Source organism: Helianthus annuus, chromosome 16, assembly GCF_002127325.2.
Source record: "Helianthus annuus cultivar XRQ/B chromosome 16, HanXRQr2.0-SUNRISE, whole genome shotgun sequence".
NCBI lineage: Eukaryota > Viridiplantae > Streptophyta > Magnoliopsida > Asterales > Asteraceae > Helianthus > Helianthus annuus.
The window spans coordinates 128,587,438-128,598,885 of record NC_035448.2 but is presented as its reverse complement, the minus strand read 5'-3'; the positions used below and the strand labels follow the sequence as shown (position 1 = coordinate 128,598,885).

Sequence of the window (11,448 nt, the reverse complement as noted above, 5' to 3'; positions counted from 1 at the left end):
AAATAAACTAAGTTAGTGGTTTCGATGAAAATGGCAAAAAGTTACAAACGTTAAGGACAATTTGATACAAAAGTGTTATTTTAGACAAAAATGACAGACCTGCCCCAACCTCACAAAACAATTTTGGCAATCAACTCATGAATTTATGAAAAATGACTAAATAATATTATGATATATTTAAGTGTGCAATGTACAACTAAAACATTCCTCATCCAAAACAACAAACAACCCTATCCACATAATCATCACGTGCACACGCACCAAAATATCATGAAACTCAAAAGTTCAAGAGAAAAACCGTGTGTGAACAGCGTCCTAGCTGGCACAAGCCATTTTCAAAAGTCAAAATACACACATATATAAATAGTTTGACCACCCCCATTCCCTCCAAACTATCACAACCACCATCAATGGACACCTTCACCAACAAACTTAACGAAGAAGAAACCACCAATTCTCACGACACACCGCCGCTAAACCCGACATCTTCTCAGCCATTCGAACCGTGGAGGCGCCTCACCAATGATCAAGAAACTTCAGTCATGGTTGCTGCTCTCAAAAACGTCATAATCGGCCGCTCAATTCTCCGGTCATCATCTCAATACACGTCCGCCTCTAGCGAAGCCGTAGACTCCGTACTCGCGGTCCCGCTTCCTCAAACATGCCCGGTATGCAGGATCAATGGTTGCTTAGGGTGTAACTTCTTTACGGAGGATAAAAAATTACAGAAAAACGACATGGGTGACCGAGGGGGAGTCGGTCCGATAAGAAAAAAGAAGAATTATAGAGGTGTAAGACAAAGACCATGGGGAAAATGGGCCGCGGAGATTAGAGACCCTCGGAGGGCAGTTCGGGTATGGTTAGGTACTTTTGGGACCGCGGAAGAAGCTGCTCGGGCTTATGACCGAGCTGCTATAGAGTTCCGCGGGCCTAGAGCGAAGCTCAACTTTCCGTTAACGGATTATGAGACAACATCTTCGGCATTGACCGATAACTCGCAACAAGCATCTTCGTCATCAAGAGGACTAGAAACAATAAAAGGTAAGGCAACTGGAAAAGAGACTGATTTAGAAAAGGATAATTTGGAGGGGATTGAGGAGAAATGGAATGAAGATTGGATGATGATTAATGAATTTAATGGCGGGAGTGTTTGAGTATTTTAAATATGTAGTGTTGTAAACTATTTATTATTTTTTTTTTTAGTTTTTTGAAAGCTTGCGACTATTTGTGCGAGTTGTTCAATGGAGGTGTGGATATATACACAATCTGTAAAAGGGTATTTTTTTCACCAATTTACTCCATTGGCTGAAATGTGATTGATATTTAGGTTTTAGATTATATAAGCGGTTTGGTTATTTTAGTTACGGAAGAATGTGGTTCAGTTAACTATAAGTTAATTGAGTACCAGTAGCGGATCTAGAAAATCTACATAAGGGTTACATTTCAAAAAGGAAGGTGACGAAGTCGAAAAAAACGTCAATTTTTTTTTCTAAATTTATACACTACTATCGAAGCGTCACAGGAGCGTCAAGGGGCAACAAAGGTTACTCCTTGTAACACTATAGGTCCGCCCCTGTTGAGTGCATACATTTCAGTTAACTATGAGTTGATAAATTTAAGAAGTTTTTATGCTTATACAAAGATAAAAAGTTGCATGCCATCTCTAAGAATTCAAGGGTTTTATGCGAGTAAAAAGATAGGTCTCTAAATATAAAGTTTTCTTTTCTAATTTTGTCAAAACTAGATAAGCTATTGTTTTATAAATTTTTCGTTGGGTTTTTAATTTTGTGAAATCAATCTCATGTGTTGCGGTGTGTACAAACTTTATCGGTTTTGACGTACTCGCTATAGTAAACCGAAATACACTAAAAATAACATTCCCAAAATTGAATTAGATAATAAAGGTTAAGGAGGTTCAAGGACCCATGACACAATTTTTATTTTTAACGGCGAAACTCTATATAAAAATATAGAAACAGGCCAACATGAAACTGAAACCTGATAATTACAAAATTAGATCTCTCACGCTAAACTCTTTTCATCTATCCCAATCTAACGACCCGAACCTAGACCTACCGGTGATCCACAAGAAATTTTCTTTGATGAGATCGATCAATTGTAAAATCATTGTGATTTTATTATTTTGAAATTTAATTTATTGAAATAGTTATGAAAAAGAAATAAAAAGAATTAGAAAATTTGAATTTGAGTTGTAGAAATTTGAATCACAAAGCTGTGTAGTCTGTTATTATTGGAAAAAAAAAAAACAAAAACGTGTATATCTGAGCATTTGAACCGACTAAAAAAGAATCTGGAGCAAGCCTCGAAGTTGCAAAAACAAAGCAAGTAAGGTCGACACAGAACTCAAACCAGTGGGCCAAGTCATTTTTTTTTAGTTTTCGATATATATTTGAAAGAGTTAATCGTTAACTAATGAACGGCTTTAACAATTCTTAAACTATAGAGACAATTTTAGCAATTTACTGATTTATTCTTTTGTTTTTAATTTTTAATTTTTTTTTATCTTTCAATAATAAACAATAATTATTATTTTTTTGATTTTGACAATTTACCTATTTATTTTTATTTTGGATGAAATAAACAAAGTGTCAAAACCTCAAAGACGATATTGGCATTTAAATCTATTTAAAATGCATAATTTTTTTTAAATCTAATATAGGAATTTTGTTTGTTTAGTTAAACAAACGAATATAAACAGATGTTGTGTTCGCTTATTTATGTTCTTGAGTGTTTGTTTGTTTATGCTTGTTTGTGTTCGATAATTTATTAGGGTTTTAACTTATATTTCAAATTTCAGTACTTTTAAATTCTAGTAATTAATAAATATTAGTGTATGACATATTATTATTACTTCACTCGTTTTGATTAACTAGTATTTTAGGTGAATTAAATGAAGGCGTCAAGTTTAATATGATAACTTTGTGTTTTTTTTTTTGACATTATTTTAAGGTAATTATGTGATCAAGATTATTGGGGCAGTATATTTTAGATGGATCTACTTAATGTTTGTGACGAAAGATGTCTATTTTATTTAAAATCTAATATATGTTCATTTATGTTGTTTCTATTCATGAACGTTTATTTGCGTTTCTCTGTGTTCTTGAAAATTCATTTGTGTTCGTGTTTGTTTTTGTCTAGTATCTAAAATCAACAAACAAATACAAATGAACATGAACACGTTCATTTCTTTAATGAACAGACACAAACAGAAAATCTCATTAAGTAAGTGTTTATGAACAGTTCATGAACACATTATTTCCAACAAACGAACACGAACAAGTATTCATTCAGATTGTTTGTAGTTCTAATCTAAAACATTTATTCATTCAGGTTGTTTGTAGTCCTACTCTAAAACATTTATAAATCTACACATGAAAAATTCCAGTTATATAAAGTTAATAATAATACCGTTGGTTTTAGTTGATTTACTAATTAAGTTTTGTTTTGCAACGTGATTCGTTTTTTTTTTGTTTCTGCTATATGTAGCTATATAAATGAATTAATAAACTTAGATATCAAGGAATTTACATATCACATATTTCGTAAAAACCAACTTGTCAATAACAATACAATTTAATTTTTAACTAGAGAAATTGTCTCGCACGTTAACACGGTAATTTGATCGGTTTAGTTTATTATGGTGCTGACACTTAGTATCGCAACGAAAATTTTTGAACAAAACTATCGACACGTAAATTAAAAAAACACGTCATAAAAGTATATTTGAAACTTTATAAAGCATTACATTATATTATTAATTAAAATGCCAAAAAGGTGAACGGTGTCAAATACAAAAATATAAATGTGAGGAAAATTTGATAGCATGTACGTTTGTGCTTTTGAATTTTTTTTCAACCAAAATCAACGTATCAATATGTATTTAAAAAAGACCGAGTTGTGAATAGTAATGTAAAAGTAATCAAAACACAAACGTAAATGCTATCAAAGCTACCGCACATTTTTTTGTATAAAGTGACGTCTGGATAAAAGTTTTATTTTTCTCTCAAATATCGAAAAAGTTAAATATGTTTGATTTTTTTTATTATGACGAACTGAACCGATACCATCCGAACAACTTCAGTAGCAGTACCACTATTCATTTTATGGTTTCCGGTATACATTTCATTGAAAACAGAGTTGTATTCGCTATAGAGTTTCTTTTTGGAACCGTTATTTGTTTTTATCATTTTCGGTTACTATATTGAGTATTGATACCATATCTATGCCGTAATAAACTGAATTAATACAGACCGAATTCACGTCGCAATGCGCTGAGGATTTCCACAAATTAATAGAGAAATAGTGTAAGTTTATTTTGTCGTATTACCGACTTTTTCTCAATAACATTTTCAGTCATTTTCTCCTATGCAACGTATTGGTATATCAATGACCCCACCAACTATAGCTAACAATTTGGCATATGCAACCTCCAGAACCTAAAAAAAGTGAATTGTGACACAAAAAGTACAATTGACCAGACCACTCTGGAATTCTATTTATGGGAAAGAAAAGAAAAACAAGTCAATAACCATTTCTATCCCAGTCAACGTCCCGACCATTCAAGTGGCATCCAAGATGGTATCATCCTCATGCTTTCTACCAAAGATTGACCCTTCTTTTTTCTTCTAGATATGCCGACCATGAAACTTCGAAGTTCAAAATTCTACTAGCTGGCAAGGCCGTATGTTTTCGACCGGAGGGAATTCAAATAGAAAACCAAAAATATAATATTTATGTTGAATGCTTTTATATATTTGTATATAGATATAAGAGTAAACTGCAATTTTACCCGCTGAGGTTAGGGGTCATTGGCATGTCTACCCCCTAAGGAAATAATTGCAATTTTACCCCCCACTGTTTGCTCTTATGTCGCATGTTTACCCCTGGCTTCAAAGTGGCTTAGCAGTCAACATTATAAGCTGATGGTCAAAGGGTAAATTAGTCATTTTGCTACTAATGTGAAGCTTCTTTGTTACAACACCCCCTATAAGTAACATAACAAAGCAGAATTACCCCCCCCCCCCCCCACCTTCCCACTATCGTCCTTCAACCTTCTTCTCCGGCGACAGGCTGCTCCGGCGGCGATCATTCATCTCCTCCGGCGACAACAACTCCTTCGATCATTCTTCTCCTCCGACGACAACAACTCCTCCGCTCTCTTCAGATCAGTCTAAATGCCGGTCTTTTGTTGGCTAATCCGCTATCTCATCCGCCACACCAAAGGTATAATCGGCCAATGTTAGTTAATCAGGGTCAGATTTAGTCATTATCATGTTATAAACAGGGTTTAGGGTCTGATTTGGTTCACTGTTGGTTTTTTTACTGTTGACCTGGCGATGAGCTTATCAAGCTCATCATTGGTGGTCCACCTGGTGGTCTCTGTGTTTGGGAGGCCTGTCCTCAACTTCCATCTACCATCGGAGAGTTGAGCGGATGGATGTTTACTCTAGTAGTTATTTAGCTTTTGTGTAATATGTAGGTTAACTTAACTTAACTTAATCGAAGCTTTTGTGTAATATGTAGGTTAACTTAACTTAACTTATTTAGCTTTTGTCTAAAATGATGATGATTGTCTAGGTTAATGTTGGTATGTTGATATGTTGATCAGCAGATTGATCAACATGGGCAGCACACTCATGTTGGTATGTTGATATGTTGGTAACTTAATCTAGGTTAATGTTGGTATGTTGATTAGCAGATTAATGTTGATATGTTGGTATGTGGGTAACTTAATCTAGGTTAATGTTGGTATGTTGATCAGCAGATTGATCAACATGGGCATCACACTCATTGTTTCTTGACATTATGTTTGATCAGTAGATTGATCAAAATGGGCAGCACACTCATGTAGATGACAGTTGCATGTGCATTTGCAGGTTGTAAATAACACACACTGGTTGATCACAGTTGCTATATGTGCATTTGCAGGTTGTAGGCTAGTAACCTGATGCTAGAATGACAGTTTGCATAAGTCCTGAAGATGACAGTTTGCACTACACTTGGGGCATCAGTCCTGAAGATGACAGTTTGGGCATAAGTGTGCTTAGTCAGATTCTACAACACATTGTCTAAATGTGTTACAATGTCTGAATGTGAGTTACAATGTCTGAATGTGTTACAATGTCTGAATGTGAGTTACAATGTCTGAATGTGTTACATTGTTAGTGCAGCAGTGGTTTCAAACATTGTGGTTTGATACATTATGTTAGAACACATTGTGGTTTGATACATTGTTAGTGCAGCAGTGGTTTCATACATGGTCAGAGCAGCAGTGGTTTGATACATGATCAGATACATTGAATGAAATTGTTAGTGCAGCAGGTATGCTTTATTTTTTTAGTATAGAACACATTGCAGCAGGTATGGTTGTTAGGTTTTAGATTTTTGCTTGATTTTTGAACAGGTATGCTTGTTATGTTTCAGATTACGTGTTCAAAAATCAGAATTAGGTTTCAGTTCATAGAACAGGTTCAGATTTTTTATTATAGAATCATAGAATAGGTTTTTGATTTTGGCGGGAAGGGTTTTGGAAGTTGCAGGGGGTAATGTTGTGTCTTAGCACAAAGTACAGGGGGTAATAACAAAGGACTAATTAGTAATTTACCAGTGGGGGGTAATTGTGCGACTTAACTGGAATGTTGGGGGGTAAAATGGAAGGGTAATATAGTCATTTCAACTTAGAGTTAACAGATCTGTTAGCCACTTTGACGCCGGGGGGTAAACATGCGACATAAGAGCAAACAATGGGGGGTAAAATTGCAATTATTTCCTTAGGGGGGTAGAGATGCCAATGACCCCTAACCTCAGGTGGTAAAATTGCAGTTTACTCTAGATATAATGTTATACAAAATAACTATTGAAGTATAACAAATTACGAGATATGAATAGTGATTACGTGGGTAGCTGAAGCTTAATAAACTGGCTAAAGTGTAATACAGCTTAAAGGGTTGAAATGTAAAAGGGTTTGGAAACGACTAAGCTGTAGTGAACAGCAGAAAGCACAAAACAGTGTCAAGTCACATCACACTTTACGTGTGATCTCTCCCACTCAGCCGCAAAAGATGCATGTGGAGAGTGACATCCTTTTACCCGTATGTCCAAAGCCTTCAACCTACCAAAAAAGGCAAGCCCTCCACTAAGACATCGGATCACTGGTCAAATGTTTCTCCTTATAGTTGGTTCTTTCCCTATAAATGACACTACTTTGTCATTCAGCCCAACACTTTCAGAAATCTCTCTCCCTCTCTCTAAAACTTGTTATTTACATGTTCTATTCTTCACTCACCCCAACACTATCACATTGCATACAAACATTCTGGGTTGAATATCCTTCAATCCAAAATTTAAAGCAATCAATAGTAAAGTGATCCAACCTTACGTATTGCATACGCGAGGGGACCCCACGACTTGCGTTAGGCAAATCAGAACCTTTGAACCCTTTTGCCTAGCCAGTCTAGCCACTATCATTGGTCTTATATTTGTTGTAGCAACAAGTTGGCGCCCCCCGTGGGGCTACGCTGCTAAGTTTATCATAAAAGACCAGTAGTGTAGCTCCAACTTCATCAAGTTCGTCATGTCTGAAAGCGAGTCTCCAGGTGAGGTGAATCAAGTACCTCGTACTTCAACACCTAGTGCTAGCCAAACTCCACTGGCTATACCTACCACGTTTTCTACTCCAGGAAGCACTCCAACGGGAACCATGTTCCCGGAATTCTCCTCCTTTCAGACACCAATCCCTTCTCGTTCAGGGGTCCCTTCTCCTCAAATCCGTGCAACGAGTACACGAGAACGCATCGATTTGACACCCGAAGGAGTAGCAAACAACTTCCCACATTTGAGATCTCTTCTCAACCAATATGTGAGCCGAGAAAGAGAAAAAGGAGTAAGAATAAGGTTGGAGTATGATGAGCTAGAACCTTCGTTGTCACAAGGGCCACCCCTACCTCCTTTTAGTCGCTCACAACCCGTTACATCCCTGTTCGAATCTGGTCCTAGTCATCTTCCACCTAATCCGAGTCAGTACGCTGTTGGAAGACTAGATCCAATTGTTTTCCCTTTGTTAACCTCTCAACCAATTGCAACTGGTGCACCGTTGGGACGTGAAACGACTTTAGATCAACTTTTGCAGTCACCAGCTTCAAGCCTTCCTCTTCCCGTGTCCCCAGCATGAGAGCAACCTTTAGTTGTTCTCCCTATGGCTCGAAGTGCAGCCATGAGTGCTCCCATGGGAATGAACTACATGGCTACACCCGAAAGCCTTCAAGGCTTTAACCTGATGCCACAAATGATGGCCCAAATGATGGCACATTTTCCTTGGAAACACTTTATCAACCAAGTGTTGACCACCTACTAAGGAAACACGAGCAATAATCCGACCTCACGAGTAGAAGAAGATCTTGCCAAACCTTACAAGCCTAGCAATTTGTCTTGTTTCTCCCAACAAACCGCCGACTATGATTTTCAAACCCGGATCAAGATGCCATCCCACATAAGAATGTAAGACGGAAGAGAAGATCCTGAAGACCACCTCCAAATCTTTACCTGGGCTGCAAGGATTGAAAAGTGGTCCAACGTCGAGTGCTGTCTCATGTTCATGCAAACCCTTGTAGGGTCTGCCCGAATATGGTTCAACGACCTACCTGGAAGAAGCATTCGAACCTTTGATGACCTGAGCAAAGGTTTCCTGGCCAACTTTTCGCAGCAACGGAGGTATGTCAAGGATGCTACAGTGATTTTCCAAATTAAGCAACGAGATAATGAAAGCCTTAGAGACTTCATTGAAAGATACAAGAAAGAAGGGTTAACCGGCGCTGATGAAAAAAATGAGGGTGGCAGGTTTCATGAATGCCATCACCTCCAAGTATCTCACTAAGGACTTCAACAAGTGCCTACCCAAAACCCTTGAGAAGGCCCTTGAAAGGGCTGAAGCTCAGATTCGTGGAGAGGAAGCTGTTGACATCAAAGAACAAAGGAAAAGGGGTCCTAGTTGGAGAAGTAACAGTCCCAACAGGAAAAGGAGTAACTATGGTTCCTACGACAAACGTTGTAGAAGTTCAGATCCAAGAAGGCCTGAAGGCACGAACCCTCTAAGCAGGGAAAACACTGTGAACTTCACAGCCTTAATCAAGAGCCTACAAGAAATCCTGGCCACTGAAGAGGTAAAACACAGCTTCCGACATCCCCGACCCTTACTAAAGAGCAAGAGAAACGAAAAATCCACCCAATACTATGAGCTTCACGAAGAAAAAGGCCACCACACCAACGATTGCTTCTAGCTCAAGAAAAGAATCGAGGAAGCTGTTAAGTGCGGAGAACTTGCCCATTTGGTCAAAGGGGTAAAAAACAAAATGGCTGAAGGCAAGAGTAAGGAAGTAAACATTGTAAACCTTGATGGAAAAACTCCCCACAAACGACCATGCTTGGAGGCTTGGGAGCTTCAATGTGTCTGCTTCCCACCTTTCGAAAGGGGTTTGCTAAACCCTTTGGTGGTAGACGCTACCACGGGAACCATCAAAACAAACAAAGCTTACATTGACACAGGAGCAGCTACCGAAATCATGTTTGAGAAATGCTTCAACCGTCTCAGTAACGACAAACGTTCAAGGCTTCAGCAAGCTGAGTCCTCTATCAAAGGTATAACTGATATACCCATCAAGCCTTTGGGCCAAATAACCCTTGATGTTTGCTTTAGTAAAGGAAAGATGGAAAGAACCAAACCACTTACCTTCGTGGTGATCAACATGCCTTCCAACTATGATGTCATCATAGGGAGGCCTGGGCAAAGTGAGTTTGGAATGGCGGTTTCAGTTGACCAAGGCAATTTGAAGTTCCCAACCGAAAGAGGGATATCAACCCTTCAACCCACCCAGAAAGCCTTCCTGGTTGAAGGGGAAAGTTCAATGAAAAATGAAGAGGATGAGCAAGGATGGATCATTAACCCGAAATACCCTCAACAGAGGATAAGGGTAAACACCAACTGTCACACCCCAACCGATGGCGGAAACATCGGGGCGCGGCACTGAGCGAAACAGATTGTCCAAGAGAATCCATAACAACTACAATTACCAGATATATAACATTACGTCCCATACCATAGCATATCAAATAAAAACAGTTATTATAGACATAGTGTTCTCAAAGACACAAATTGTTCTGAAAACTCATAAATTGTTTAATTGGTTTCTAGACTCCCCTAGTCTTGATTCCAAAAAAGCAAAGCATAGCACAGCATCCTAAACACCTGTCACATACGTTAAAAATAAAGTCAATACACATAGTGTAAAGGTGAGCATACAAGTTTAGTAGTATAGTAGTAGCGAAAGTGATTTACGCATAACCAGCATGTAACACGTAGAAATGTGAAGCAAGTAGGTTATCGACAATGAAATATGCACAGACATGACTGCGAGTTGTAGAATGCGCAACACATATCACCACTGTGACACGTGAAGAAAATACCCTTAACAACCCCTGTCCACAACAGGTGCTGAGTCCAAACTATAGTACTATCGTTGCTAAGGTGTCAGGAAACAATCACTGTGTAAACATAACATACAAGCATTCATCGAATAACACGTATAACATGCGATAGTGGTTAGCGTATTAAAAGTGGTTGAGTTGTGTGATCGATGTGATTTGATATAAGTAACGTATGTAACACCCAAAAGTACGTAAAGCAAAAAGGGATCGAGTATACTCACAGTTCGTGTTTAATAAATAAACACAAGCTTGGATTGAAGGGAGCGCTTGAGAGATTAGCCTGATCATAGTATGATAGTATAAGCGTTGAACGGTGCGTTAAACAGCGTGTCGGTGAGATGGGGACGGATGGTGATCCGATCGGATGACCGTCCGGACGGATGGTCATCCGGACGAATGACCATTCGGTCGGATAGTCATTCGTTTGGGAAGGATGTGTTTGTGTATGAACTTTGAAGTTTTCGTTGTAGCATTCTTAAAAGTTTGAAATATCTCTACACATCACGTCATCCGGACGGATAGTCATCCGGACGGACGGTCATCCGGACGGATGGCCGTCCACTCGGATGGTGATCTGAGTGGACTGATATTCCTTGAAGTTTTTGAGTTGTTAAGTGTTTTAAAATCACAGACCTCTTGGTCGGATAGCCGTTCGATCGGATGGCTATCTGATCGGATGGCGGTTCGACCGAGCAACTATTTTGGGTTGAAACCTGTAAAATCAGCTAATTTGAAAGTTTAACTGAGACGGTATGACTACGTGTCAAACAGTAGAAACTTCATCAGGTCCAACTCATCCGGTCGGGCGGGAATCACCCCGTTCGATCTGAATCAGCTGTTTATGACGGTGTTTCATGTTCAACCCGTGAATCGGTCGTCTCTTTGATAGAAATCTGTTCTCAAACCGATACTTCACCAGAAAATGTATAGAAGGCCCGAACGAGCTCA

At 38.4% G+C, this 11,448-nt stretch overlaps 1 protein-coding gene across 1 annotated transcript; it reads left to right on the top strand.

The window, feature by feature from the left end:
* The first annotated feature begins 407 nt into the window (after positions 1-407).
* LOC110915908 (ethylene-responsive transcription factor ERF109) lies at positions 408-1,292 on the top strand. The gene has a single exon (XM_022160656.2). The coding sequence runs from the start codon at positions 411-413 to the stop codon at positions 1,152-1,154; it is 744 nt and encodes a 247-aa protein (XP_022016348.1). The 5' UTR covers positions 408-410; the 3' UTR covers positions 1,155-1,292.
* The last annotated feature ends 10,156 nt before the right edge of the window (positions 1,293-11,448 follow it).

Excerpts from the sequence above, each read along its gene's own strand:
- LOC110915908 (XM_022160656.2), top strand. The coding sequence starts at position 411 with ATGGACACCTTCACCAACAAACTTAACGAAGAAGAAACCACCAATTCT.